Consider the following 27,611-nt stretch of genomic DNA (forward strand, 5'->3'; position numbering starts at 1 on the left):
ATTCTTGCTTAGTCTTTGTTCCACACCAATCAAATATTGAATATTCTATGCAAGTGATCAATTAACCAATAAAAAGTTGTCGTTTCTCGCAAGCTCATCGCAATTGAATCCTAGTTACAACAACAATTTATCAAAATGATAAATTGTTGTTGGTTTGTGGTCGGTTCTTCCCTAAAACGTGTTGTTTTTCCCACGAAATCGTGTCGAATTAGACGGATAATTCCTTCTATATCTTTTCACGATTCTCTTGTTATTCAAGATAGCACAATTCAGAGTGAAAATGGAAGACTCGAATGCTGACGCTAATCACTGGTTAAATGGATTTCTTCAGCAAAACTGCGAAGAAGCACGAAAACGTGTTCAAGAGGAACGAAATCTTTGGAACTTAACAAACGAGAATGAAGACCTTGATCTGTCAGGAATTTTCAACTTTACTGATTACGAAGAATTCAACGGACAGGGTGGTGAGGAAATTTTACCTTCTAAAACTTTTGATTCAGACGATCTGTCCCAAATGAAGCCTGCGTCATTCGACGATGGTACATCGATTCACGACACTGAACGACGAACAGAACACGACGGTATTCGTCAGAATTTAAATTCCAGTCCATTGGCTCAAAGAAGCGTGTCGTCGAACGATGACATATCGATTTACGATGAACGACGAACAGAGCTCGACGACATTCAAAATCACAAGGAAATTCAAGTTACAACTTTGCACGAGGCTCGACAAAGTTTGAATTCCAGTCCACTGGCCTGCACAAGCACATCATCCAACGATGGCATATCTAGTGATGGCGACGATCAACGAGCTGCGCACGACGCTGGTCATACGTCTTCGGCAGATCACGTTACGTCAAAGAGCACCCAGGCGGACTGGGATTTCGAAACCGATTTAGTAGAAGTGGCGAGTATGGACATAGTCCATGCAAAACAACAGCTCCAGCGGGCAATAAACGACTTCAACTCCAATGTAGTGGACAGGGAGCGAGCGGGTTTCAGACTAACGATGAAGCAGATCGAAGCAACGGTCAACGAAGTTTTAGAGGAGGTTGAGCGACTCGACAACAACTTCAAGCTACGTAGAATGAGTCCTGATAGCTACTATGAAGTGAAGTCGTGGAATGAAATAGACTTACTCATTGCGCTTGAAAACGTCTCGCTGAATGAAGTTGTCATCGAGGATATGAAAACTCCAACTGGCTATGCGCGAATACGCGTGGTATCACAGGAAGTGACGTCATTGTCGAATGTACCGTCGTCAGAGATGACCTCAGCCTTGAGCTTGAACATGACGTCATCACACCATCAGTTATTTCAGTGGTGTACAGAAACACAGTCGGGTGAGCTGTACCTTTCGCCGAAAAAGTTATGCAAGGAATTCGCGGCGCTAGTTTCCAGAGCGGCTGGGAGAATTTTAAGAAATGGCTCCAGCGTGAACCGGAAGGGAGTTACTTTTTCTGACACAGAAGCTTCCGTGCCCTTCACAGTCAACCTCATTCCCACGGTGGAATGTCCACAGACCTGGCCGCTATGCGCTTACTGGCTCAGAAATTACACTAAAAAGTGGCCAGCGGTGGGTGTGAAGGATGACGTCATTCGTGGGGGGATGCACCTTGTTGCCTTGGTGACGAGCAAGGAGTCTGACCCTTTGTGGCGAATAAACTTTTGCGCCGCACGGCGTCATCTTCTTCGGTCTGATTGTGAAGGGAAGAAGAAATGTTTACGTATTTTGAAAGTACTCCTGGATAAAGATCTGTCGCGGCCCAAGGGCCTCCTTCCGCTGTACCTTGAGAACATAGTACTGTGGGCAAGTAGAAAACACTGGCAGGAGGAGGAATGGGCCGAGTGCATGTTACCGGAGAGGTTTTTGGAGATGTTAATGGCCCTGCATAAGTGTTTGGAGAACAAAGACTGTTACAATTTCTTTGTGCCAACCATGAATCTCTTCAGCAACTTGAGACCCGAGGTTGTCCAAATGTTAGCTGCGAAAGTGAAGGATGTCTTGCATGATCCTTTCAAGTACCTAAAGAGTTAAGTATGCGCAACAAGGTTTATGCGCATGTTCAATTAAAAAAGTCTTTTTTACGATATAAAAGACAAAAATCCTTTCCAAATTCACCGGAAGACCCTTCTGCCACGTTTCAAACGAGAACGGTGGTGGGGAAGGGGAGGGGGGATGAACCGCGTTTAACACAGTAAGGCTATTGCAGGCTCCCGTGGAGTGATGGAGTGCGGCGAATAAGGACGCTTTCGATTCGACCAAAAATTCCAGAAATTCAGTATGAGGAATCGAATGAACCACAAATTTTCCGGAAGGAAACTTCGGAAATCTGTGTATACCTTGCAAGGTTGTCCAATAATGATCCTGAAAATCGGAACTGCCTTGAAAATTCCGTTCCATTCGGCGATTACCACTCGCATTCAGCTCCTAAATTTTTCGAAACTTCAAAAACGAACGTTTGGCCGAATGGAAAACGTAAAAAACCTAAAATGTTTCCTTACAAATTGAATACAACAAATACAATCGTGAAACTCCTGTCTGGCGGATGAGTTGCCATCCTATCGGGAGACGTCCGAGAATGACGACACCTTATCGATTTTCCACGAAGACTTGACTCGGGCGATTTCCGAAGTTGACGGGTGTAAAAACTGTTCAAATTCAAAAAAGGAAGCAAAATGCAGACAGAGATTTTTACACACGAAATAACTGAAGCGTTTAGAGTTTTATTATCATACAGTGGTAAAAAATAGCACTTGCCTGACGCAAGTCTGACTTAAATATTATTTACCAAATCAAAATACCTTTTGTAATTAAAATATAACTGCATGTAAGTTAACTGAAAAGCCTGCATGAGATTTCTTGCCCGTTTCCATTGGTCCTACAGAGAGATTACACGGCGGCCATTGTGGAGGTAAAGAACAATACAAATATTTGCATGAAAATAAGATTTATTTCCTAAAGGAAAATCATTTTTTTGTTTTGTACTTCCAATAATATCGCCACGTGAAAAAGTCCTCTATTTAATTATATGCAAACTAATTAGCTATCTTTGTTCTTGAAAATGAATGTCTTACGATTAAAGCTAACTGAATCTACAAGCAGCGTCAAAATTGTCGAGACACTATGATTTCCAAGAGTATTTTCTCGTATCCTACGCAATTAACCCGTCTGCCCCCAAAATATTTCCCACCCTCCCGCCCCAATCCCTCTTGGCAGCGATACAGCATTGAATAAACCGGCTGTTAGCATAACCCGTGGCCAATCATTGAAACAATCCCCCAATCTGACATAGCGGGGTAATGCGCCAAGCCAACTATCAAAGACTATCTTGATAGAAACCAACAGCAAGCTTTTTAATTGTTAATTGGAAAACTCCTGCCAAAAGTCGTTCACTAGCACTGGGTTATGACGAAATTGCTAAAACGCCCATGTGTTCAAACCAAAAAATTGGCCGTTTTTATACTAGAGGACGCATTATCCGTCTGGACGAACTTGGGCAAACATTTGTTGCTCGTCTGGTTATTCGTCTCTAGTATAAAGACGGGCACAAGACGCATTATCCGTCTGAACAAACTATTTTCCGTTGTGCGTCGTTCAAGTCGAATAACGGAAGATAATTCGTCCAGACGGATAATGCGTCTTGTGCCCGTCTTTATGCTAGAGACGAATAACCAGACGAGAAATAAATATTTGCCCAAGTTCGTCCAGACGGATGATGCGTCCTCTAGTATAAAAACGGCCATTGACAGTAAACATGCTTATGTTTCCTTCCAGCCAGAGACGAAACCAAAACCGATCACGAATTAGCACAGGCGTGGTTTTCCCGCGCTTCACACCGGTCGCCATTTTATTCGTTGTTTTTCCCGCCCTTGGCAGCGGTCACACGTTTTCCCGCGCTTGACACCAATTGCCACCAGCCGGTCGCATGTTTTTGACTCAAGTTCTATGTCGTATTAAAACGTATGTTTTGGACTTCGTCAGTGGTTCAAAAATTGCTTAACAATATGCAACTTCATTAGTGAGAGTATTAAGTAGTTATGTTTAAGAATGTTTAAATTTCGTGCACGTATGCTTAATAATTGTTATATACCTTCATTATTTATTAATTATTTTTAATTCTTCCACTATATAAATGTAAACATCTTGCAAATTTATAACAAGGTGTCATTATGTAAATATTACAATCGCTTTAAATAAACGCTAAAAGATACCTTTTAAGTGTACTGTACGAGCATTCAACGTGGCCACAAAGAGAACCATTATCCCAAAAACGCGTCATGCTTTGAACCGATACCTAATCGATTTGCGGTTTAAAAAAATGCATCGTCAATTTAAAGAATAATTTAAGTAAAAATACAAACATCTGCTATGATTAAAAATGATGGTAAAAGCTTATACCTGTAAGTTGAAAAACAGTTTGTAAAACGCATTTAAAGGACACTAGTTTGCACGTGTTTAGTCTTGGGACGTGTAATCGGCAAATTAGCGACCACAGCAATACCTTAAAAATATCTTAAAAGTCGATAAAGACTTCAGCTTACCTCAAGACGGATTTTCTAGTGCCCTAATTTCAAGTACGAAAAATTTATTCAAAATCTGAAAACCGCAACAAAAGTTTTATGGACAAAGGACGGCAAACACAGGGGATCTCGAAACAAGACGCACCTATGGCATTAGCGAAGATGCTTGTCCCGGAGACTTGATTTTTTTCCCAAAAAGATCACACGAAGGGCACTAATCACCTCACGTGAAGATCTGGTAAACTTCAAAATTTTTAGAAGGATTCAAACGATATGCCTCTATTGAAACGTCTTGACAGTTTCACGGGAACTGATTCAAAGCATAAAAATGTGTTAAGCATGAAATCACATCTCAAATAAGCGTCAAAAAGTATATAAATAAGCGAGTTTGATTGGCGCAAAAATGTACGCGAATGATTTGGTTAGGATGGAATTCTCCCACACTCACATCCGATCGTGCTCTACATTTTCTGAGCCTTTTCCAGTTCTATTTTGTTTTGTCGTTATTTCAAATTACTGAACATCCAGTGACCATTGACGCAAATGTCGGCTTGCATTGCCCTTCAAAATAAACTTTCCCACTCAAAACCTCTCTGCGTTCACCTAGGTACTGGCTTTGACTCGCTAACAGGCGCTTCTTGACACCATTCATTCACGGGTTGATTTCTGCTCTTCTAGAAGCACAAATTACGTCTAGACGGAAGAGTCACCAGGCTTGTGGCCGTTGCGTTGCGAGAACTTTCTCACGCCGGGGAAGCTGTTGTTGGCGGGGCTTTGTGAGCCGTGCGCTAGCAACTGTTCCTGTCTAAGGAGCAAGCTGTCCAAAAGAGAGTCAAACCTCGAGTTCATGTGCTCGAGCAAGGCCTGGAGCTTAGCATCTACTCGTCCCAGGATTCTTTTCTCCGCGGCGTAGATGTTTGTTGTGATGGAGTTGTAAACCGACAAACATCCGGGACACCCACACTCGGCGCACCTGAAGCAAAGCGACCCGTGTTGATCAATTACAGTCAACCCAGGTCACGCGTGAACAGAATTTCCAAGAATGAAATGAACATTCGAATTTCTCTTTGTAATGTCCGACGTGTGAATGGAATGTTGGACATTTCTCTAAAAATCGTTCCGAAAAAGACGCATTAACTGAAAAAAAAAGATTCAAAATACTTGAGAAACAATTGTTATTCTTGAAATATTCAATTTTGCAATGTAAAGAAAAATGCATAGCTTTATCCTGTCAATAAGCTAGGGAAATTTATGCGGGAACTCCGAAATCTCGTTGGCGATGTTCAAAACTGACATGTAAATTTCAAAACTCCGTTCAAATTTCGAAAATACCGTTCACGCGTGACCTGGGTTGACTGTAAACCGCTATTTTCGCTTGAAGTGAAATATCGTGCAAAACTAACAACGTGTTACATGGTTCACGCTGAAACATGCTATCAAACAAGATTTTGAGAATGATGTGTTATTCAGTGAGTGACACAGGCACACTCGGAAAAGAGGAAATCCGAGTGCTACTAGAGTTGAACCTTCCGATTACTAGTTCGGATGCTTTACCACTGAGTTACAGGAGACTCGTGGGAGCTAAGGCCATTAAACTACGCTCATGTGACAAACATCCTGCATACTGCTAGGATTTGAATGTCAATGTGTGGCATATGCACGATGGAATAAACGGTTAAATATATGGGGAAAAAAGTTTAAATAAAATAGTCAAGAGTGTCATGATGTAGAAGGCCACAAACGCTACGGGAAATGATGGATTTCTTTCACATCATGACACTCTTCCTTATGTTTGTTACATACATTTTTTTCTAATTTTCGTTTCCTTTCATACACTATCATCCTACCTGGCCTTACTGCCGGAGTCTGGGCCATCAGACTCAGTTTTATCCAACGGCGCAGGCGCAGGAGCTTGCTCGGCCAGAGCTCGTTCCAAAGCCCGCTTGTCTTCCAAACAAAACGACTGAGCCCGTGGGTTCATCTGAGCATGCGTGGGCACAGGCAATGCACTCCCAAGGGACACTGGTCTAGCTTTTCGGACCATGTTGCGACTCGCGCGGACACGTGACTGGAGGTAGGTTTCCCAGCGATGCTTTGCGAGTGTGGGCGATTCTGGCGTGTCCATCTTTCCATTTTCGACTGAGGCTGAGGGCGTGTCTGTTGCCGCTTCCGGCTTCTTGTCTACCATTAGGCCAGCTAGCATGTTAATGAAATCTCCATCGCTTTCCGGGCTGCCAGGCAAGTCTCTTCCTGTGAAAAGAAAGCCAATTTTGTGACACATAGACTAGAGGGTTAGTTCCTAAAGTAATTGCGGTATTGCGTTGGTGAGGAGTAGAAACGAATGTTCGGTTTATCAACAGAGTTGGCAAGGTAAGTTGGTCACCGTAAAAAGATTCGTCAGAGCGAATCCGTCACACAGTTGAGTGTTTTGAAACAAATATATTGCTATCACAGAAAACTATTCTACCGCTTTCAGTTGCAAAAGAGAGCGATGTTGCGTGGTAAAGGAGCTTCGTGTAACTAAGGAGAATATTATATAATTTCTCTAGTACAGCACCGCCCACCCCCCCCCCCACCCCCCGTCCCCCACTCCCAAACATGCATAGTCTTTAGACACTGTTAAAGACAACTCTTCTGTAATTTTCCTTCAGTGATATCTTTTACTTTATATGAAGTGAATATCGACATATAAATGACTTTTGCCTTGGAAAAACGAAACCGTGTGCGTGTGTGTGCCCGTTCCTACCCAAAGTAAATATACGGTTATGAAACTTATCATTGGATATGGAAAAGAAGCGCCCAGTTCCTTGCAACTGGGTCATGGAATCCCACGAAAAATAACTAATCAGGCGGACCATTAACGCGCACTTACGATGCTATCTTTGTAATGCATCACATGAAAGGATTATAATATACTGCCTGATAAAAATCGTTGCTTGAGAATGAGTTTTCGTGTCAAGAAGCTGTGTTTGAAGCACTTCCTACGATGCAATCCTTGTAAACACACTTTTGTAAGTTCAACATTCCACTGAATGTTCAAAGCCGACGTTTTTGACAAAGTTCTGACAGAGTTCTCATTTCCCTACAGCAAACTTAGTTCAAACTTGTTTCTAGCCGCATGCATCAGATTAGGAAAACCTTGTTTGAGATTTACCGCTTTCTGCGGTGAAACTACCAAGTATAAATGCGCTTTCGTTTTTTGACGCATTCGTACTCCGTGACACACCCTAAACGTTTCTTGAATTTTTTTTATCATTCAAAAGCAAAATGTTGAGATTTTATTTTATTTTATTACTCATAAATTTAAAAAACATATATCTCACCCATTCTTTCGATTTTCTCTTCTTCCTCAAGTTGCTTAGCACGTGCCATTGCTTGAGATAAGATACTTGCTTCACTTCCAGACAAATTTGTAGCACCAAGATCCGACCGAGGACCATTGCCAACACTGAGGGATCTGCCTCGATGTACTGCCGCCGCATGACCACTTTGGGCCTAACATACAAACAAAACTGATTTAGTTGAACGGTGAAGAATGCAAGGGAAGAGTGAGGCAAAAATCATGTCCACCTTACTCATACTTTCGAACTGCACTTGTGCACGGCTTGCTCAGGTGCCTTAAGGACGGTGCCTACTTTTGTTACTGCGCATACGTTCTGCGTATCTCGAGATACTCGGGTTCCCTATGGGTGGTGCCTACTAATACAGGGATAATTTTGCGCGGTTAAAAACTATGTGGAGAAAGCAGAACTGAGCAAGTGCCCTTGGTATCCAAAAAGGAAACTGGGGGGTAACCATTCATGTTTCAGAGAAAAAAAAAACGCCAAAAAACGTCATACATGCCTTTGTATTACTCAGATTTTTAGCATAGTTGTTGCTTAATTGTCTCTAAAAAATGCATGGTTACCCCCAATTTTCTTTTTGGATTCCAGTAGCCCTTGCTAAGATCTGCTCTTCCGTCATAGTCATAAACCACACAAAAACACTTCAGTGTTAGTAGGCACCATCCTTAACGGTAAACCTATAATTTCCAACATCAACACGCATATTCTCCATACTGTTGTCTCTATATTCTATGGTACTAGTTGCGAGAATTTGTTTAAAAATCAAGACAGCTCATCTTTGGTGATTATTTCCTTTATTCTCATGAGCCGTATGCTTGGTCAACTAGTGATATTGTAAAGAGAAATTACATGCTGATCACTATTAGGGCTTACAGGGTTAATAGGGAGGAGGGGAAGGAGGGAGGGAAGTCTGAAATCCTCACTTTCAATACCCTCCAGCTCTCACCTCTTGTGCTTTTGAGATTGCAAAATATATACAGTATATATCTGTAATAATTATTGAACTAACATGAGGTCTGTATTGGGAAAATATTGGTCAAGTTCTTTTTTGCAAAAAAGGGATGAGACCAATTTTTTCCCCATAGAGAACGAACAAGCTAGTTCAATAAGGTTTTTGTTAATATATAGACTTTCCTTCTTGTTGCTTTCTAGTCCACGTAAAAGTTCATGTTCAAGCAGTGTGAAAAAAGTGCAAAAAATGAAAAACTCTGACATGACAGTTTGAACAGTTCTTACTTCATAAGCTTGATCTGAAACATCTTTGCTTTGTTTTTCGTCAAAATTGAAACACTTTTCTCCTTTTGAAGCGTATGTTTTAATGCAAGCGGTCCATCTTAGCTGTCCGTATAGGAAAATTCGGATCACTCAGGGAACCAATCTGAATGCTCCTTTTCAACGCTGACCAGTTCAACTATATAATAAAGTTATATTCTTCCTAGCATCTCAAAAGGCATTTTCTCCTGGGGTCAGTACACCAAACTGCTATAGGGATATGGTGGCCATGTAGTTTAAGTACATCACACCCCTAACACTTGTCTGGCATCTAAGGGGACAAAGAAATTCCTGCTAATTTTATTCACCAACCATTTGCTTGCTTTCCATTGCTTCCAAGAGTTGCTGAGCCTCGGGGGAGAGCTGTTTACCCAAACTGTCCAGATAACTTCTCACATTTGCTATATCCACTTGGCCTGGGATTAAACTCTGGTGAATATGAATGAAGACAATGGATGAGAACTGTGTCTACTACATTATCAAAATATATTTATTAATACTATAATTATTGAGCATTACATCACATCATTTAAGTGCCAGAAGGGTGATGTTTCACAAATTTGGGATACATTGGCCAAACAGACTGATACAGTTTTAAATAATGAACAAGGCCCAGAGTGGGGTGCAGGATTTCACAACCTGAATACATTTTTTTCACATGCAAATAAAGCAGAATTTTGCAACATCTACAGCAATATGTATTTCTATAAAGCCTGTACTTTTACATGGATGGTATTTTACTGCAGCAAGGAAATATAATTATTGCCTCCAGGTTAACTTTGCCGACATTTGCAGCTACATTGCATTTTACTTGTGACTTTGTACAAGGAACACTATTCTTACTAATAAGGATGCAAGCTGATGTCAAGTGTTTAGAAAATTGATATAAAATATGTTTTTTCAATAGTTTCTTGAAATTTAAGGCAGCTAAAACTCCCTTAAAGGCACTAGTTAGGAAAGAATTTCAAAAGTAATATAGTTGGTTTTCTGACCTGTGCAGGTGAAAGAGTGCTTGATCTTGCAACCCTCACAACAATAGTCTGAAGTCTCATGGAGTTTTCCTCGGAATATGATAGGAACTAAAGAAAAGCAACGGACTCAGAATCAAGACAGACGTTGTAAATGATAGCCACATCAATGAACACAACCATAGCCAGTAGGGGTTGGGACACTTGGCAATTTTAATTTCTAGCAATTTTCATTCAGGAGCTAAAGCACAGAAGGCTGAAGTTCATGAGCCATGGACAGCAACCAAAAGTGAAACATTTCACTTGTTAGCTTGTTTTTGCTTGTTGCAAAGGACTGGCGGACATCTGGTGAGAAATTACACGTATCTAACAAGTGGTTAAAGTACGATCCATGGAAGGGCATGCTTTGTTCGCTCTGCCTACAGTCGAAGTCAAGACCACAAAAATGCTCTTCAAGAGGTCAAAATATTCAGCAGAACACAAGAGTAGTCAGTAAATTGTCACTGCAAATCTAAATGTCCCCACTTCCCCCTCCCCCCCCCCCCCCCAAAAAAAGAAATTACTGACCAGGAGACATTGTCCCCTGAGGTGAGATCTCTAGATCAGACACTGGTAAATTAACTCAGTTAATTATTACCTTTAACAAGCATCGACACGTTCCATGAATGAACTCTGTAAGGTCAAACTCAGTTTCAAATAAAGACACTTTTCTGAAAAGAAGACAAAAAGAAATATTAGTTTTGCCAATCTCAGAGGGCCTTTGATAGTTCTATGTCTCCTTCAGAGAGGGGGAAATTAACACTTTCAAGAAGGAACTTTGCAAAGTCCCCCCCCCCCCCCCCACCAATGCCCGGGGGATGGCTGACAATAGGTGCATTACATGTATAATAAACCTGTATAAACGCTCATTCACCTGCTTCTAGATCCTAGCATTCTACTATGAAACTTTACCCTGCCACAAATTTCTCATGATCTACAAAGATCTTTGGATAAAGAAGCCCAAATTTTCAGGGTTCATGTAACAAAAGATGGCATCCAACAAACCCCATGGATTTTTTGATTGAGAAAGATGTTTGGTGGGATGCATGTTATAACCACAGTGCAGACCTGCAGAGTGAAAAAAACACTGTGTGAAATGGGTTCATTTTCAAGAAAATTATTTCAAAAGATGCCTGGGATTAATCAGAGCTACCATTGTGGTAAATAATATTATGCACACACAAGCAACTGTATTCAAATAATATGATACCTTCCTTTCCTAATGGTAAGCATAATGCCCCTCGCTGTTTTTTCATAGTTGTCATCAATGTACATCTCAACATTCCTTGCTTCAGAGACAATAACAATGCTCTTGATGTGGAACTCCTGCGCCATTGGATGTGCAGTGAAGCTCATTTCACACGGCACTATATCAGAGCATATTTTTGGCCGTGTGAGTGTCACACCTGCCCCGGCAGACTGTACACATCCCATAACAAGCTGATCTTGAGCTCTGAAAGAGGATCCAAATTGGACATGTATTTAAACTCTGAATAAAATAAAAAAGGGGAAGTGGGACAGGCCTTGCACTCCAAGGTAAATTTTGCAATTACTGCCAAAATTTTCGCACACTGATTGGTTCATTAGTCATAGCTATTGTCTATATGAGTACAGACAATAAAAATGACGTTGGATGTAACGCAGATGCTTTCACAACAGAAAAGAAGGCCAATTCCGCTTGTACTTTTTCCATGTTGTTATAAAAAAACAAATCAGCAGTTTTCTATGGTTCATACTCTTATAGACTATAAACTGCTTGTGCTTACAAGAATTATTACGCTTTATAGGAAAAGGAATTTCCTCATGAAAATATGGTGTACAATAATTATATGTGCATAATAATGTACAGAACAACCCATGCAGCCTCTAAAATGAATCAACGTTCCTCAGTAAAGCAGATGAATTTATGGCCATTAAGGCCCATTTCTTCATTAAGTGTCATAATTTGAACTGAATGTAAAAACTATTTGAATTGTACAATTTGTACCTGAAAAGATATTCAATTAATCTCATAATAATAATGAGAACATATTGGGCACATTTCCACTGAAAATCTGCTGTTGGAAGTAATTGATAAAAGCTTGATAAAAGCAGATAATTTTTTAATAAAATACTTTTAGACCCAGTAAGTTCTCACTATTTTCAAGTTACAACAAGCCCAAAAAGTCAGATTAAAAATGACCTTTACCTATGGATTGGCATAATTATGACTATGCAAGATGAGAAATAATAAAAAGTTTCTTTCCAGAAGTTTCTCCCACTGAACAGCTTGAAGGGTAATTAATCAAGAAACAACTGCTCTCAAAACAAAACAATACATATGTGATGAGATCTGGGTACTTGCTATAATAATATTACTATCTGAATATACAAGTTTTGTCGTCATTGCTTACAGTGCAGAAGCTGAGGATTTGAAAACCAGTCTACTGTAATTTTACAGGGTGAGAAAAGACTTGTTAATAATATTGGCCATTATTTTTGTTTCAACTTATTTGCATATTAATTTTTTTTGGCAGGTAGCATTAACACCTGCATTAACAGTAACAGTGATTTGCAATGGAAAAAGCTATTAGCTACAAATAAAGTTGCAATAAAAATTTCTGGCCGCCTGGTTGAGGCACTTTATCTTTCATACGTTATATCTAAATTATACACTTTTGCTCCTATGTCATAATGCAGCATTTAACCTCTGGAACACTTTGAGATTTTGCTGTGCTTGAAAAATTAAGAGATTTAGATGCCAAGCCACTGTCAAGCAACTGAATACTACTTGGTAGAATTGTATGTGAGGTATGGCGCGTGAACTCTTCCTATGCTCTCCGTTTATTCATTTACGTGGAAGAAGCATTCAAAAGAATAATTGCTTTTTTAATTGCATATGCTTGAACAAGCAAATATCCAAATTAAAGAGTTAAAACCCTTTTGTCCGCGTTTACTTACACGTTCTGGTAAACATTTACTCAAAAAACATTTCTTGGTAAAATTAACATCTAGGAAGATCAAAAGATTGAAGCACTGTAAACAATTGTTTTTTTGTAAAGTATTCTGAAAAATGACAACCAAAACATTTTCCCATGAGCTGTTAAAAATAGAAAGCTAATGATTCTTTCAAAAGGAAAATTTACATGTCAACTTTAATTTCATGGTCTGCAAACTATGAAATAAAGCAGGTTAGCATCCAACTCAAAACATACTGACTCGTAAAATATTACTTTACTCAAAACTTGAATGGTCAAAGAATTTTTTAGAGTTCGTTAACAGAACATGTCTTTGGTAGCAAAAAGGTTATAAGATAGACTCGCGTGACAGAGAACGATAGTTTGAAAGGTTACCCCCTGTTGCCTAAACCTGGTTTGTTTGGCTTTTATGGGGAAAAAGCTACTAAATACGAAGAAAATGTACGGTAGAATCAGAGATCGATTAAATCCCGTCTCTAAGTGCTGTATATCGAGTCGAAATCGAAATGTAACAGTATGTTCATTTAATAAACCCTGGGGATTAATTCAATGAACCCCTTTTGTGGTGCTGTATAATCCGTGTCTCTCGCGGGAACAATTTACTCGCCACAGGAAATTTTGTCTTACAACTAAAGACACGTCCTTAAAACGCTACGCTACTTTAGCGATATTACACTAAATGATTAAGTCTTGATATGACATCAATGTTTTACCGTTTGCTTCTCTACAAATTGTACAGTAACGATATTAAGAGCTATTAATGGAGGTGATATAATGGCTTATGTATTGAAGGCTCACCTTGTTTCACCATCGCCAACAACATGAAAGACGGCCGATTGGACTGCTTGGACATCCAAACCTTCTGGATAATCCCACGAGAAAGCAATCTGAAATCTTGCCCAAAAGTTCGACAGTTCCTCCAAATCCATTTACAAATCGGTTCTTTTATGTGACGTTTTCAGTGCGATCATTTGCAATGAGCGTTGATGGATGGAATCCCACACATGGCGCCGAATGAACGGAGGTGTGCTGCGGCTTAGCGAGCGAAAACAACGAGAAATTAATCTCTCTAAACAAAACAAAGAATTCGAACGGTATTCAGCGACGTAGGTCTCAGTTTGTAGAGAACGTTTTGGTGTTTTGTTGCAGCTGTTAATACAAACAATTCGATGAAACTTTCCTATGAGGAAGAAAGCTCCGAATGGAAATTTGTTTTCCTTGAAAAGCGCGAAAACTGTGTCATATTAGTTCCCAGGCCATCGTGAAAAAGAGGTTTCGTGTAAGAGTAGAATGGATTGGACTCTTGGAAGGAGACATTTGACTGAAACTCTCAATGTTGTTTTTCAAAATTGTTTTATCAAAATGACCAAAATCGAGTACCCTGCTAGCAGAATTCTCTCTTCATTACGTCTTTTTTCTTCCTATCTTTTTAGTCTGTTTACTGAAATTTCTTTTCACATCCAACTCGCTCCATAAGACACCTTCAAAAGGATGATTTGTTGTTTCAGTTTGTAATAAGAGAGTCCATCATTGCAGGAGTTATTTTCTGTAATTTTTTTCCAGAACATCAGCATCTGTGCATATAAATAGGGTATCTACTGGTATTATAAGGTTTTATTTCTTGATCCTGTATGATAATATAAACCTTCCTGATTACAAAAGGTGAATCAACAAGATAAATTGCCATAACAAGACCAGTGAAAACATTTCAGATTATAGTCAATATATTTTTTTTTACTCTGAAACAAAACAAAATACAGTTTGGTTTACTTTCTAGGTGGCTAAGATTGTATTAACTTTTAACCAACCCTTAGGTTAATTCACATTTCATTACTTGGTGGGCACTGAGCTGTACTGCATGACTGACCACTTAATTTAATCCCATTTTACCAGTCTTGGTCTAAAATGATTGGCATCTCTTACTTGAAGAGATGGCTGACATATCAGAATACCTATGGTCATTGCACTCACACAAAATGTGTGATTCAGCTGACTTCCCCCACCCAACCTTTCACGTTAGTTCCTTCTCCATTATTGGGCAATCACATGGAACTCAACCCCCCAGGTTTAATGTCCATTCAATCCAAACTTATGGCTCATAAAATCAATCAAGCAATCAATCAGCCAATCAATCAATCAATCAATCAATCAATCAATCAATTAAGCAATCAATCAGTCAATCTTTAATATTTCTTACATTTCTTTAGCATCTAATCAAAATGAATACAACATCATGTAAATTTTATTTGTCGCCAATAATACTTTCGACATCTGCAACCCAACAGGATCAGTTTAACACTCCAAAGAATGCTGATTTAAACATTTATGAAACATTTCTTTGTCATTTATTCAAAATGAATGTTACACGTAACCTTTATTTGTAACTATATCACATCTGCAACCCAACAGTTTTGTGTCACTCAGTGTCACAAGGAATACTCTAGAAATTTATCAATATGTAAGAATATATATAAGAAACAGCCCAAGCCTTGATCTGTTCACTCCTCATTGTTAAGGAGCAATCATTTGCAACAATCAGAATAGCCTGCGAGCAAGCTCTCTTTTAGGTCATAGCATGAGCAGCGAGCAAAGAGAGCCTCAAGAAGATTTGCCCCAACCTTCTCGCCACTTGCACCCCAAAAATTATGCCTCAGGTGAGACTCCCATTAGAGAGCTTGCTTGCAGGCTATAACCAGAAACAATGAGCATTCTTTTATCAATATTTGATTTTAAAAGTACAGCAAGTATAGAGGGCAAAACTGTAAACTCTAAATTGACAAGATAAGTTTTAAATGCATGCCCACAAAAAGCTGCAGAAAGCATTGCCCAGTTCCGTTCACATAGCCCATGCTTGCAATTCACTCTCATCTTGTGCAGATTTCTTCTTTGTCGGAAGTTTCCCACAAAATTCCACAGCGGGACGTTCCATTCCAACAAGTTCGTCATCAAGAACTTCTTGTTCGATAGCTTCCAACTCCGCATTCAGTTCATCTTCATCCAAGTCTTGATTCGAACCAACGCCACAAATAGCTTCTGAGATCTCCTTGGATATTTCCGTTTGCTCTTGAAAATCGTCCATAATGTCATAAACATCGTCGGCTCCGAACTGTTCATGTACGCTCTTCAGCACTTTCGCTGCGTAGTTCATGTTTTTCAATACCTCCGTGTTCATTCCGGCGCCTTCCAGCGCCTCGCGTTGGAATTCTATGGTCGATAAAGTTCCATCAATTTGCTTCAGCTGTTTTTCGAGACGTTTTCGTCTCTTTAAGGCTTGTAACGCGAGTCTCTTATTCGTTTTCGCGTGCTTCTTCGCCGTTGAGTTTTCGATGTCGATTTTTTTCTCCAAGAATTCTTGCTTCTTTTCCAACATTTCCTCAGTCTGTTTCAACTTTTGTATAGCGTCCTCCGTCGAAGGAATGTTTTCCTTATTTTTATCTCCAAATATCCACTTTAACATGCTCATAACTGCAGCAGAAGTAACGATGAGTTTTGCAAGCTCAACGATTTTCAACGACCGCTCAGGCTGCTTGTTCTAATTACAGGAAATTTTGTAACGGCTGTTGTGTAACCGTCACCAATATTTTCAGACCGGAAGTCAGCTGATTCAGCCCGGGATCTCGTGACTGGGCAAGATGGCTGCGCTTTCGTTTCACATAGTGAAAGTCGGTTTTGTTGCGGTTTGCTTTTGCCTCAGATATGTGCAAAGCGAGCCGTTTCAAGCACGAAGCTACAATATTGACCTCGATCTACCCCCAGAACAAAGATGGGTCAAAGTCATGGAGAAATATGCCGAATACACCCCGCAGATCGTCGCTTCTTTACGCTCAAAACTCCCAGCCATCGCAGTACCCTTGGCGGAGAAACTTGCTTTGTACTTAGATGATCATTTTCCCGAACCATTTCCAGGAGAGATGAGGGGTGTATCGAAAGGACTTAACTTGAGTTTGGCGGATACGGTATTACTCAACATTTTCTACGACTTGACAGCATTCTGCACGAGCATTGTCGCTCAAGACAAGGACGGCAATATTTTCCATGGACGGAACCTGGACTATGGATTTACGAAAATTTTGCGTAATATTACTTTTATATCAAACTTTCAAAGCAAAGGTAAATTCTTTAGTTGTCTTGTTTATGTACCCGACCCTTATAATAATAAGATTACACCTTCCAATAATCCCCAACCCACCCCTCCCCGCCACCCCCATTATCATCCATGTTACTGCTAGTTTTTATTGCATTGCCCTCACCTCCAGAAACTATGGGAAGTCTGGGCATGAAGTTCAGGTGTTATGATTTCCATAGTTTTGGGGTTACAGAAGGACAACAATACCACAGCCCTGGCTGTTATACGAAATGCCTCCTTCAGTGTATACTCACGGTGTTTGTGTCCTGAGCGTGGCTGTTTGTAACCCAATTAATACTAATTCATCATTAATAATAATAATAATAATAATAATAATAATAATAATAATAGAGAGCTAGTAGGAGATAAAAGCGACACAATAGCTCTGCAGATACAGAAATCAGTCATCACAAGCTCACTCAATATTGAGAGGCGCTTTAAGCTTTTGAAATAATGGACATTAGGCGTTTTATTATACTTTTTTATTTATTTATTTATTTATTTATTTATTTATTTTTTAAGTGTTTCCATCCTGAGGAACAGAAGATTTAGTATTTAGATTGAGAATCTTATGGATAGTAAATAGTTTTAGAATTTAATTACTAGGATCTTTATGATTGGGAGTTGGGATTTTAATTGTAAGGACTTTGGTCATGGCATTGATTGGCTACGGCTGGCCGCCCAATCATTGTTTAGGATATCTGGGCATCTAGAAGTTTTTACTGCCACAATAATAATAATAATTATAATTGATAATGATAATAGTATGTACTATTTCTATGTAAGTGGGTGGGGACACATTGCTGTCTTCTGGGCTCAAAAATAATTTCTTTATTTTTCAGAGCTCAGAAAACTCCAAAAAAATTATCTTCTCTTCCTTTGAGGGACCTGGATAGCATTTAGTTACACATGATAAATAAAATAAATAACAGCAGAACTGATGTGGTCTTGTCATTTCAATACTGAGAATATAAGACCTACTTATTAAAAAGCTAATCGTTACTTATAATAATAATAATTAAAACCTACTATAAAATTACCTACTCTATCTTTACATTAAAAGTAGCCTATTAACAAGGTGATCTCTATCCAAAAAACGTACTTAAAAAATTAAAAGTTAACAAAGGTTTCAACTCACTCATTGATAATGTTTTTAAATTGACCTCAGAGAAGGCTATTTTTTGAAAGACACATTATCCCTGGTGCTTAAGTAGCTTAAATATAAAGTGAATGCAGATGTATTTCAAACTTTTGTTTCTCTCCACTGAAAAAAGGAGAGAAGCAACAGCCAGAAATATGTCTGCAAGTTCACAGGCAAAACCTCAGCCCCTGAATCTCTTCAATGGAGCTGGAACTTTTTACTACTGAGACTCCAAATAGTTCTGGAGTTAGCAATTTGTGACCAAGTTTCCTTTCAAACAGCACACTAAAACTGGATTTATGTTGGCCTGGCAGATGTCAAGTTTCGATGTTTTGACCATCAACCCTGTTCTGTTTTTTGTTTAGAAGGTATCTACGAGCCTTACCACTTCGACCTTTTTGTAAACACTCAATTGAAAAAACATCACCAACAGCTATTACCATATATAAGAACCAACAGCTTTCTGGGAAGTATTTGACCTTTGAGCTCATTGAATGTAAATTTTACATTCATGTTGTTAGAAAATAAAAGCACAAATGCTTTTCAGGGCTTGAAATTTGCATATTGCTTGCGGGTGTAGAGAAAAACAAACGAGACAAACTTGAAATATGTACATGCTAAATTAAATTAAGCCATAATTCCATCAGGTTAATACATTGTTTACGATTCATAGTTTGCACAGGACAACTTTTTTCAATCCAGTGTTTTCAGCTCTCGTTCAATTCTGAGAATTATATGGGTTGAGGAAGGGAGGTGGGGGTTAATAGAGTAATGGTAATACTAGTAATGGACTTAAAAAATTGGAATCATTTGAAGTTAGCTTTCAAGTATGCAGAATATAGTCTGTACAAATTGAAACTTGCTCATTTCATCTTTCTGTTCTCTCCAGGGAAAGTGGTCTACACGGGTGTGACTTTTGCTGGCCAAATTGGATTTGCGACTGCACAGCGACCAAATGCAGTTACAGTCTCCCTTGATGAAAGAGACCAGGGATTTTTATGGCAGAACATCTTGCAGGCTTTATTGGACAAGAAAGTATTACCTGTCTCATTTGTGATCCGAAATGTTGTTAGTTCAGCAGGAATGGATTTTGATCATGCTGTAAAAATGTTTTCACAAGCACCTTTTATGGCAGATGGATATCTGATTGTTGGGGGAGTTGGTGCAGGGCAGGGTGCAGTGATCACTCGGAATAGAGAAGACACAGCAGACATCTGGTACTTAAATAAGGATGCAGGAAAGAGCCCGTAAGTAAACAGTACCAAAATAAATTTAATTACCTAAAATTTTAGCTTATTTTGATTTATCTCAATTTTCCTAAAGTCCACATCCCTTCTTCTTCTTCTTGAACACTTTAAAAATCAGTGAAAACATCTGAGATGTTTGCGGGATGGTATAATGCAGACCAGCAGATGGCAGTTTTGGTACAGTCCTGCAAACATTTTAGATTTTTTCAGTCATTATTAGAGTGTTCACAAAGAAGGAGGGTTGTGGCGTTTCAGATAATTGCATGAAATCTTAAACAGGAACTTCCCAAGTAAAAAGGGGCCTGAGTGGCCTGGCCATTCTAACCTTCAGTTGTCAATCAATCATCAGTGCATAAAAAACTCACAAACAACTTTTTATGACCCTTGCTGATCAATAAAATTGGCTTCAGCTTTCAGAATAAACCCTGAATTAACTGAATTGAAACCGATGTCTTATATTCCTGTGGTAACATGAGATTTTGAAACACATTTTTTTCAAAGGACGTTTGAGTCAACAACGTGCTGTGCCTGAACGGCATCTGAATTTCGGTTCACACCCCTAAAGGTGTGAATAGCCTGTAAGCTAGCTCTCGGTAAGCTCTCCTTCTCCTCTCTCCAACCCTCCTCTTGCTCAAGAGCTTGCTTGCAGGCTAAGGCGTGAAAGGAAGGAGGGGCTTGCCCTTTTATGGTGGAACTTCTTGTTTAAGAAGATATGAGGGAGAAAAAGGCTAGAAGTGACATGAACTTAGCAGGTAGGTTCAATCATTGCATATTGCCCCACTGCACCCCCCACATGCGCGATCCCCACCCAACCCCTTTGTTGTAGCTAAGTTGTCTTGATGTGTTCTTGACAGGTGGTTCCTGGTAGAGACTAACTATGATCACTGGACCACCCCTCCCCCCTCAGATGATCGCCGTGACCCAGCAATAAAGGCTATGACCAAGTTAACTCAGGAGAAACTCACTGCTCAGTCACTGTTTAGTGTCATGTCGGTTCACCCCGTGCTCAACAATGGAACAGTTTACACAACCATCATGCAGGCGAAAAATCCTGATCTTTTCAACACTTGGATTCGCCGACCTTAGCTGAGGAGGAAGCTGTGCTCTAAGATAACTGTTTTCCTTTGTTGATGGCTAGAAATCCCTCAGTGAGTTAAACACCGCGAGTTAAGGCTGTCTCACTGATAGAAACAATATTGAGGTCGCGTTTGATTGACCGTATTCCGGATTAAGAACAAGCGAAATAGCTGTTACATTTTAAGGTATATTTGGGAAGCCACGCATCTACCAGCTTTCTTTTAGCAGCCTGCACACGCAGTTTTTTGTCCTTTCTTTGCACTAACTGGGATTCAACTAAATAAAATCATTGTAACTAACGTATATACTGTGTATACATATCGTCATCCATTTTCTAAAGCCGATGTCAAACGTGACGATTCCCTGTAAATATTTTCAGCGCAAACTAGCCCTAAACAGCTTAGTTTTGATTCGCAACGACTATTTTTAGCATGGTTTTTTTAGTGTTACAATGTTGCGCCAAAAGTTGATTGCAATGTAACATGGACGAGCGGACGTTCTGTGCAATTTTTGCTTTGCCAGAACATTGTAATTTTTTTTAATTTAAAACTTACAAAGCGCTGTTACTTAACATAGACTTTCCTCACAACATTGTTGCGTTAAAAATCATCTTTGCCTATTCTCATTTAAAACATATCCGGAAACGTGCTGAGTCGAAAATTGACGTGGTGTTGCGCTAACAAGCGTTTCACTGATTTTTTTCCTGTAATGACAATGCAACGATGACGAAGTAATTGCAAGACAAGTTTGCAGATTAAGTGGAATTAAGGGCGTTTTTAAGGACAGAAAAAGAAAAAAAAATCACCGTCGTGTTGTCATGTTCTCCTTAAAACAATACATTGCATTTGGTTGTCTTGCCGAGACATCATAAGAAATTTAAAAGTTTGTGTTGCTCTTTAACTTTTTGCTTTTTGAGACGGTTCACGTTCCGTTGCCGTCGTCCCTCGTATAACAGTACTTCTGGGGTTGAAAACGTTGGTAAAGGCTTAACTCATTAAGAATAAATAATATAAAATTGTGCACTCGATTCCCGTTGGCCATTCGCCCCATTTAACATTTTGTGTGTGTGTTATTCTAATTGGTAAAATATTCCTTTTCTTACCATCTAAAAGAGAAAGGGGTGAGGTTTTAATAGGGCTTCTCAGTCAGGAAGTTCTTAATCGCATATTTTCGTGATTTATTCACAAAGCTCGTGACAAGAACTTATAGAAAATTTACAAGCACAACGTGTACTTCGACATAAAATCCTTGTTACGTGCAATTAGCTTTTTAGATACTCAAAAACCATAATGACAAGACTTTACTACCAAACTGCAGCCAAACGCAAAGTAACGCCCAAGAAAGCAAAGCGACAGTCACGAACGACACCCGGAAGTTAAATGCTACCTCTGAGGCAATTTTTACGATGACGTTATTTTACTACAGCAACTAGAATCCTCTCCGTTTTTGACAATATCCCTAATTTGCAAGAGAAAACAGCAAACTGAAGGATTCGGGCAGTTGACGGTCATGAAATGTAATGGCCTATTGTTTTTCCTTCACGCCACCCCAAGGACCGGAAAACGCTTATTTTGATGTGGGGTGCCTTGTTTTCAGATATGATAGCAGAAAAATACGTCAAAGGGAAAGATTGAACTTCCGTTTTCCGTTTTCACTGAAACGCGGTCTGCATAAGTTGGCCTCAATTTTACCGCGATAAAAGTCTTTTCGTCAGTTATTTGACTTTTTTGAAACTGCATGACAGGTTCTTTTGATATTTACAGGTGAAACAGTTTCAACTTGAAAAGATTATTACTCATCGATGGCACACTGACAGCAACTATCGTCTTGTATTTCACTGAAATATCAGCTGAGGTATTGTTTGGTTTTCGTAAATAAAAATCTGAGATTTTTTCCTTTTCCAGTTTTGGTCCATTTTGAATCACATTTGGTCTTTCTCTGAAGTAAACTCTAAGATTACAGACTTTACATTTTTAGACCGGAGTAGTACATATTGATCGCCCATCAGGCGTATATGTTGCCTGTGATTTACAACGGTTACTACAGCATGCTAGAAATGCCTCTCGATACTTAGACAATCTCCAGGCATACAGAAATGGATTCGCGGCAGAGTTCAGTAAACGTAACCGAAAGAAAATTATTTCCAACTTCTTAAACAGCAATGATTGTGAACAGACGTGGCAGAAGTGCCTGAGATGTAGCACAATAAACTCGGGTAAAACTGTCATGTAAAACAGCGCTAACACTATCAAAATTGTCACCACCATGCTCCTCTCCATGTCAAGAGCTTTCTTGCATCTCGCGTTCGAGGGGATTCCCGCGTCTTCCAATTCCTGGCTTTTTCTCCTCAATGTTCGAAAGACTTTAATGTGTATGACAGTGAGCAGTATGACCGGAAGAGAAGCGTAGGCTTGAGCATAAACAATGTCGAATATTTCTTCGGGAATATTCGTGAGCGGTAGAAAACAGATTGTCAAAGAAACTGCCCACAACCCAGCAATGAAGATCTTTACTCTTGTTTTCGTCACTGTGGATTCGTAATCGTATTTAAATGGATGGTTCACAGCGACGTAGCGATCGTACGACAAAGCGATGATTGTTCCGCTGCTCACAAACAACGACAAAGCGAGAACCAGGCGGATTATCGGATCGAGTTTAGCAGGGACTGGCAAATCTTCAGAGAAACGAAAATCTTTCACTGCCACCAGATTACCAGCCACCAAGCCTAACATGAGATCAGACACGCATAGGTTAACGATCAGCAAAGATGGCGGTGTTTCGAGGAGGCGAAGAGTATCTCGAAAAATGGTCACCAACAAGATGGAATTTCCCAAGGTTGTTACGGCAGAGAGAGTGAAGCCAGCAACTGCAAGACTCAGGAAGAATGCAGGATCCTTTACTACCAAGGAATCGGCTGTTGGGTTGGCGCTATTATTTAGCAGAGATATTGTTTGCTCCATGTCTTCCATTGTTGACCGACCTTGCGTGCAAAATTTAAGCAAAAAGACCGTTTCGTCAGTTACTACCCAGGCAGTGGTCAAACTTTAGAGTAACGTTTGTTGAATTTTCGGATTTCTTCGATTAGATTGAAAACCTCCTCTGGCCTAGGGAGATTCTCTGCGGTACGATTCGTTCCTCGGTACAATATTCATTGCATAATTTTGCAGACGGGAAGTGTTATGACGTCATACCTTTTTTGTCTTTACTACCGTGACAATAGTGTGCCTGATACATACGTATATACAGAAACCACAGCGATACACAGCGGCCGGTAATGAAAGGTGGACTACTATCGCTGCTTTAAATTAGGGGTTACAAATTTTCTGCTAGCTTCTTCTTTATGCCATAAGAATTATTCGAAATTTACTCAGTCTCAGTCAAACTCCAAACAGAGTCTTCCAAGATGGGTGATTCTCAGCTCAGCCGACATTGTGCCCTAATACCACTTTCGTTTTCGGATAGGATTGATATAAAAATAAATATCAAAAAGGGTCAAAATGGTTTTGAAACAAACACAGACGTTTCGGATATATAGCCCTTCTTCAGTGTCGAGAAAACCGTTGAAATACGCTACCGGACACGCGCGCATATGAATAGTAGCGCGCATGCATCAAAAGCTACAATTAAAATATAACTAAAATTGACGTTAAGTCCATCAGGCTGAACACTTCCAAGTTGGAAAATCAACTTCATTTCACGCTCCTTACGCTGGAGGTTTGTCCCATTACATAACTGCATACCCCGCACCTGGATATCTGAAATACTGAGACCTGTGGAGTTAAAATGTTGGGCCACAGCTTTCGTTGCCGGATTTATACGTTCCACACAGTTAACCTACTCCGCGAGGCTTCGACCGAACGCGGTGCGTTTTTCTCCCTAACAGAGGTCGCGAAGCTTAAACGTTTAGTACGGTACTTTAATTAAAACATCGCGAAAAAACACTGTGATCACACGGAAAGAACAGAAAGGGAAACAAAATGAAATTCAAGTATCCGGCAAAGGCCAGCAAGAACTGAGGAGAAATTGCCGACAGAACTTAAATAAAAAAGATAGCTTGTCGCCGGGAAAAACAAGGTGATATAGTTTTCTTTATTTTCCTGCTTGACAGCCCTTGTGTGACCATTGTTGACATTTAACAAATCGACGACAGTTTTCTATGGTCTATACCACAAAATGACGTCACAAAATGTTCTCAAGAACAATTTGTGACGTCATTTTTATTCAGTTCCCCAGAAAACTACCGTCGATTTGTTTTTTTGTTTTTTGTTTTACAATTACATGGAAAAAGTACGAGCGGAATTGGCTTTATTTTCCGTTAAGAAAGCGCGTCTACTCTTATAAACAATAGCTACGAGCCAATCAGCGCGCGGGAATTTGGACAGTTACGTTATTGGAAAAAAAGAGTTTTAGGGAGTGAATAGTGTTCCGTGGGGGTTAATCAAGATAAAATGAGCTTTAAACTCCGTGGAATAAATAACATCTTGCGTGCGTTGAGTTTCACTGTTTTAATTCAAACTCGCAGTTGTCTCACCCCAAGTTATCTATTTTAGTTATCGCGTTGGTACATTGCTCGTTGCTGTATAGCATACGTAACAGTCGTTTCCTTTCGGTTGACGTTGGTTTTTATGGGTCCATGCAATAGTTGGTACAGCCTGCTGGCTTGCAGGTGATTACATTGGCTTGTAGTTTGTTACAGTGGATAGTGGCTAGTCGCAGTTGGTTGCAGTAGATTGTAGCTGGTTATATTGACTGCAAAACCGTATTTTTAGCGTTAATTGGTCTGTGATACGAACGAACGCTATCTTCCAATGAAAGCTCTGGAGTGAGCCTGTTTGCTGCTCGCTATCTGCCGCTACAATGTATGTGTTCCCGGTTCCTCGGCTACCCGTTGTGAGAGCAGTCACCTTTTCCGATTTTGCAGTTCACGCGGCGGGTGAAAAATTTCTAAAAATTCTAAAATTCCCAACAAGCCTTAGCTTGTTGCTCAAAAACTACTGCGCTCAAATTAAAAAAAAATACATTATGTCACTGTACGAGATATTTACATGGCAGATAGTATCCTCTCTTGGTACATTCTATACTGATGTATACATTTGTCCCTCTTCTCAAGAGGTTTTCTATTTTCAAATTTAAGACTGTACATCGTGAAATGAAGTGATTAGGAAAACTAAGGAGAAATTAGCTGCAAATAACTATAAGAAGATATTAACGTCAATATATATTCAACCTGCACAACAGATGCAACCAAACAGCAGGTCACGTTATAATCTGGGCTGGGAGCTACTCCTCCAAATGTTGGGTACAGAGGCGCCGCCCGACCCCCGAAACTTCACCCATTTTCAGACCACACATATTACCTATATGTAGAGCAGCTTTCATGAAGGAGTGCCTTTATCCCCCCCCCCCCCCCCCCGGAGAGGCTAAGTTCCACTCTCAATAACCTATTGGATCTCTCTGTAGTTATATGTATCTAAGTAACGCAAAGAAGTACATTCTATCGGTTTCAGTCCTCTGTTATTGCTTCAACTCCTTGGCTTTTGCTAGAAAGTTCCACAAATGAGGATTTTCTTACTGTATCCTAGGAGTGCACCGTTCAAACCGAAGCTGGAACTGGAATCGTGGGTTTTACCCCGTGTGCGTTCGCAAGAAATTTGGAACAACGAAATCTCAGATTGACAAAGCAGGCCAGAACCGCCCTACGATACTTTGGCAATCTCCAAGCATAAACAAATGGATTCATGGCAGAGTTCAGGAAAAGGAACCGTGAAAAAACAATCTCGAGTTTCCTGAAAACCAAGGATCGTGCACACGGCTCGCAGAAGTGCAGCACATGTAACGCAATAAATTGGGGCACAAATGTCACGTAAAATAACGACAACACAATCAAAATTGTCACGACCATTTTTCGCTCTCGATCCAAAACTTGCTTGCTTCTCATCTCCGAGGTGATTCCAGCTTCTTTCAATTCCCGTCTTCTTTCTCCCAACGCTCGGAAAACTTTAAAGTACATAACAGTTAGTACCAGGAGCGGAATCGCAGCGTGCAGGTGAGCAAATGTAATCGCTAGTATTTTTTCTGGGATTTTTGTGAGCGGGATAAAGCATATTGCCAAAGAAGCTGACCACATCATGGCGATGAAAGTCTTGACTCTTGTCTTTGTTACCGTGGATTTGTATTTCAAGGGATGCATCACAGCTATGTATCGATCGTACGACAAAGCAATGATCGTTCCGCTGCTCACAAGCAACGACAAAGCGAGTACCAGGCGAACGATCGGATCCAGTTCAGCAGGCACTGGCAAATTTTGATAGCGGTAAACATCCTTTAATCCAACGAGATTACCAGCTATTAAACCCACCATCAAGTCCGAAACGCAGAGGTTAGCGATCAGCAAAGACGGGGGTGTTTGGAGAAGGCGGCGAGCGTCTCTGAAAATTGTCAACAACAAAACTGAGTTTCCCGCTACAGTGACAGCTGCGAGCGTGAAACCAACAATAGTAAGACTCAGGAAGAGCGCAGGATCGTTTATCGTCAAGGAACTGATGACTGTTGGCCCAAAAAACGCAGATTCTTCTTGGGAATCTTCTGTTAGGTTTGCGCCATCTCTTGTTCGAGCGGGTGTCTGCTCCATTTTTAATTTCCCCTAAATCAAAACAAAGGTGTTAATAGGTGTTAAATCAAAACAATTTATGCTGTTCTCGAACGTACATCGCAGACTTTGGTAAATCACACATGTACAGTTACGCTTACCTTTTTAGATAAATAAGGCTTGTCCGTGTCTGGCTAGCTATAGCAAGATGTTGTCTCTTTAGTGTACACACTCAATGACCTCATTCTTTTATAGTGCGTTTTGATTTTCCCAGAAATAAGACAGGAAGTAACTTGTCACTTTTGAAGTCATCACCGTAATGTAATT

General features: G+C 39.9%; 5 protein-coding genes and 1 pseudogene across 6 annotated transcripts; 2 read left to right on the plus strand and 4 right to left on the minus strand.

The window, feature by feature from the left end:
* Positions 1 to 162: 162 nt before the first annotated feature.
* On the plus strand, positions 163 to 2,583 carry LOC146457190 (protein mab-21-like 2). Its single transcript, XM_085092296.1, has one exon. It carries the CDS (start codon positions 281 to 283, stop codon positions 2,036 to 2,038), a length of 1,758 nt encoding a protein of 585 aa, XP_084948422.1. The 5' UTR covers positions 163 to 280; the 3' UTR covers positions 2,039 to 2,583.
* Positions 2,584 to 2,707: 124 nt separating this feature from the next.
* On the minus strand, positions 2,708 to 14,324 carry LOC146457191 (uncharacterized). The gene is made up of 8 exons (XM_085092298.1): positions 13,903 to 14,324; positions 11,358 to 11,600; positions 10,746 to 10,818; positions 10,133 to 10,219; positions 9,453 to 9,569; positions 7,848 to 8,019; positions 6,372 to 6,774; positions 2,708 to 5,497 (listed from the first exon to the last, which is right to left on the minus strand). The coding sequence occupies exons 1-8, from the start codon at positions 14,031 to 14,033 to the stop codon at positions 5,218 to 5,220; spliced, it is 1,506 nt and encodes a 501-aa protein (XP_084948424.1). The 5' UTR covers positions 14,034 to 14,324; the 3' UTR covers positions 2,708 to 5,217.
* Positions 14,325 to 15,264: 940 nt separating this feature from the next.
* Positions 15,265 to 16,647, minus strand: LOC146457192 (charged multivesicular body protein 4c pseudogene; annotated as a pseudogene). The gene has a single exon (XR_014858557.1). The product of XR_014858557.1 is annotated as a charged multivesicular body protein 4c pseudogene (transcript).
* A 52-nt stretch (positions 16,648 to 16,699) lies between these two features.
* On the plus strand, positions 16,700 to 20,770 carry LOC146457193 (N-acylethanolamine-hydrolyzing acid amidase-like). Its single transcript, XM_085092204.1, has 3 exons — positions 16,700 to 17,214; positions 19,261 to 19,618; positions 20,473 to 20,770. Exons 1-3 carry the CDS (start codon positions 16,737 to 16,739, stop codon positions 20,702 to 20,704), a joined length of 1,068 nt encoding a protein of 355 aa, XP_084948330.1. The 5' UTR covers positions 16,700 to 16,736; the 3' UTR covers positions 20,705 to 20,770.
* Positions 20,771 to 21,847: 1,077 nt separating this feature from the next.
* On the minus strand, positions 21,848 to 24,128 carry LOC146457194 (beta-2 adrenergic receptor-like). The gene has a single exon (XM_085092205.1). The coding sequence runs from the start codon at positions 23,662 to 23,664 to the stop codon at positions 22,669 to 22,671; it is 996 nt and encodes a 331-aa protein (XP_084948331.1). The 5' UTR covers positions 23,665 to 24,128; the 3' UTR covers positions 21,848 to 22,668.
* A 1,057-nt stretch (positions 24,129 to 25,185) lies between these two features.
* On the minus strand, positions 25,186 to 27,326 carry LOC146457195 (adrenocorticotropic hormone receptor-like). The gene has a single exon (XM_085092309.1). It carries the CDS (start codon positions 27,324 to 27,326, stop codon positions 26,289 to 26,291), a length of 1,038 nt encoding a protein of 345 aa, XP_084948435.1. The 3' UTR covers positions 25,186 to 26,288.
* Between the last annotated feature and the right edge of the window lie 285 nt (positions 27,327 to 27,611).

Source organism: Pavona decussata, unplaced genomic scaffold (genome assembly GCF_977016875.1).
Source record: "Pavona decussata unplaced genomic scaffold, jaPavDecu1.1 SCAFFOLD_245, whole genome shotgun sequence".
Lineage (NCBI taxonomy): Eukaryota > Metazoa > Cnidaria > Anthozoa > Scleractinia > Agariciidae > Pavona > Pavona decussata.